Genomic DNA, 349 nt, shown 5'->3' with positions numbered 1-349 from the left:
CCATGTTGACGGGATTGAAGAAAGAAAATCATTTCACTTGATCTAGAATCTCAGTGCTCTACCTTTCTCTCAGACAACACTGAACACTCTCGTCAAAACGGAAATTATATGAAGGTGAGGATCTCTCAATGAAGGTGAGGATCTCTCAGTGAAGGTGAGGATCTTTCATACAGTTTTAGTATGGCTCGTGTCACTTCAAGGAGCACTGACCTGTCGGCGATGGATCCCCAGAACGGAGCCGCGATGAACTCGACGAAAGGCCGGATGCCGATGAGGAAGCCAGTCTGGAGGGGTTCATGCCATTTGCTTGAAGTACACGGCCATGAGCGGGAAGAGCGACCCGAAGGCG

The 349-nt window shown here is 49.6% G+C and overlaps 1 protein-coding gene across 1 annotated transcript in view; it reads right to left on the bottom strand.

Moving 5' to 3' along the window:
* LOC119591437 (major facilitator superfamily domain-containing protein 6-like) overlaps positions 1 to 349 on the bottom strand; it is a 17,185-nt gene that overhangs the window by 16,590 nt on the left and 246 nt on the right. Inside the window, 2 exon segments of the mRNA XM_037940178.1 lie at positions 211 to 288; positions 290 to 349. The exon segment at positions 290 to 349 is cut by the window's right edge and continues 20 nt beyond it. Coding sequence (XP_037796106.1) covers positions 211 to 288; positions 290 to 349 — 138 coding nt within the window.

Source organism: Penaeus monodon, chromosome 28 (genome assembly GCF_015228065.2).
Source record: "Penaeus monodon isolate SGIC_2016 chromosome 28, NSTDA_Pmon_1, whole genome shotgun sequence".
NCBI classification, from domain to species: Eukaryota; Metazoa; Arthropoda; class Malacostraca; order Decapoda; family Penaeidae; genus Penaeus; species Penaeus monodon.
Note: the sequence above shows the minus strand (reverse complement) of the source record. Positions and strands in the feature narration are given on the sequence as shown.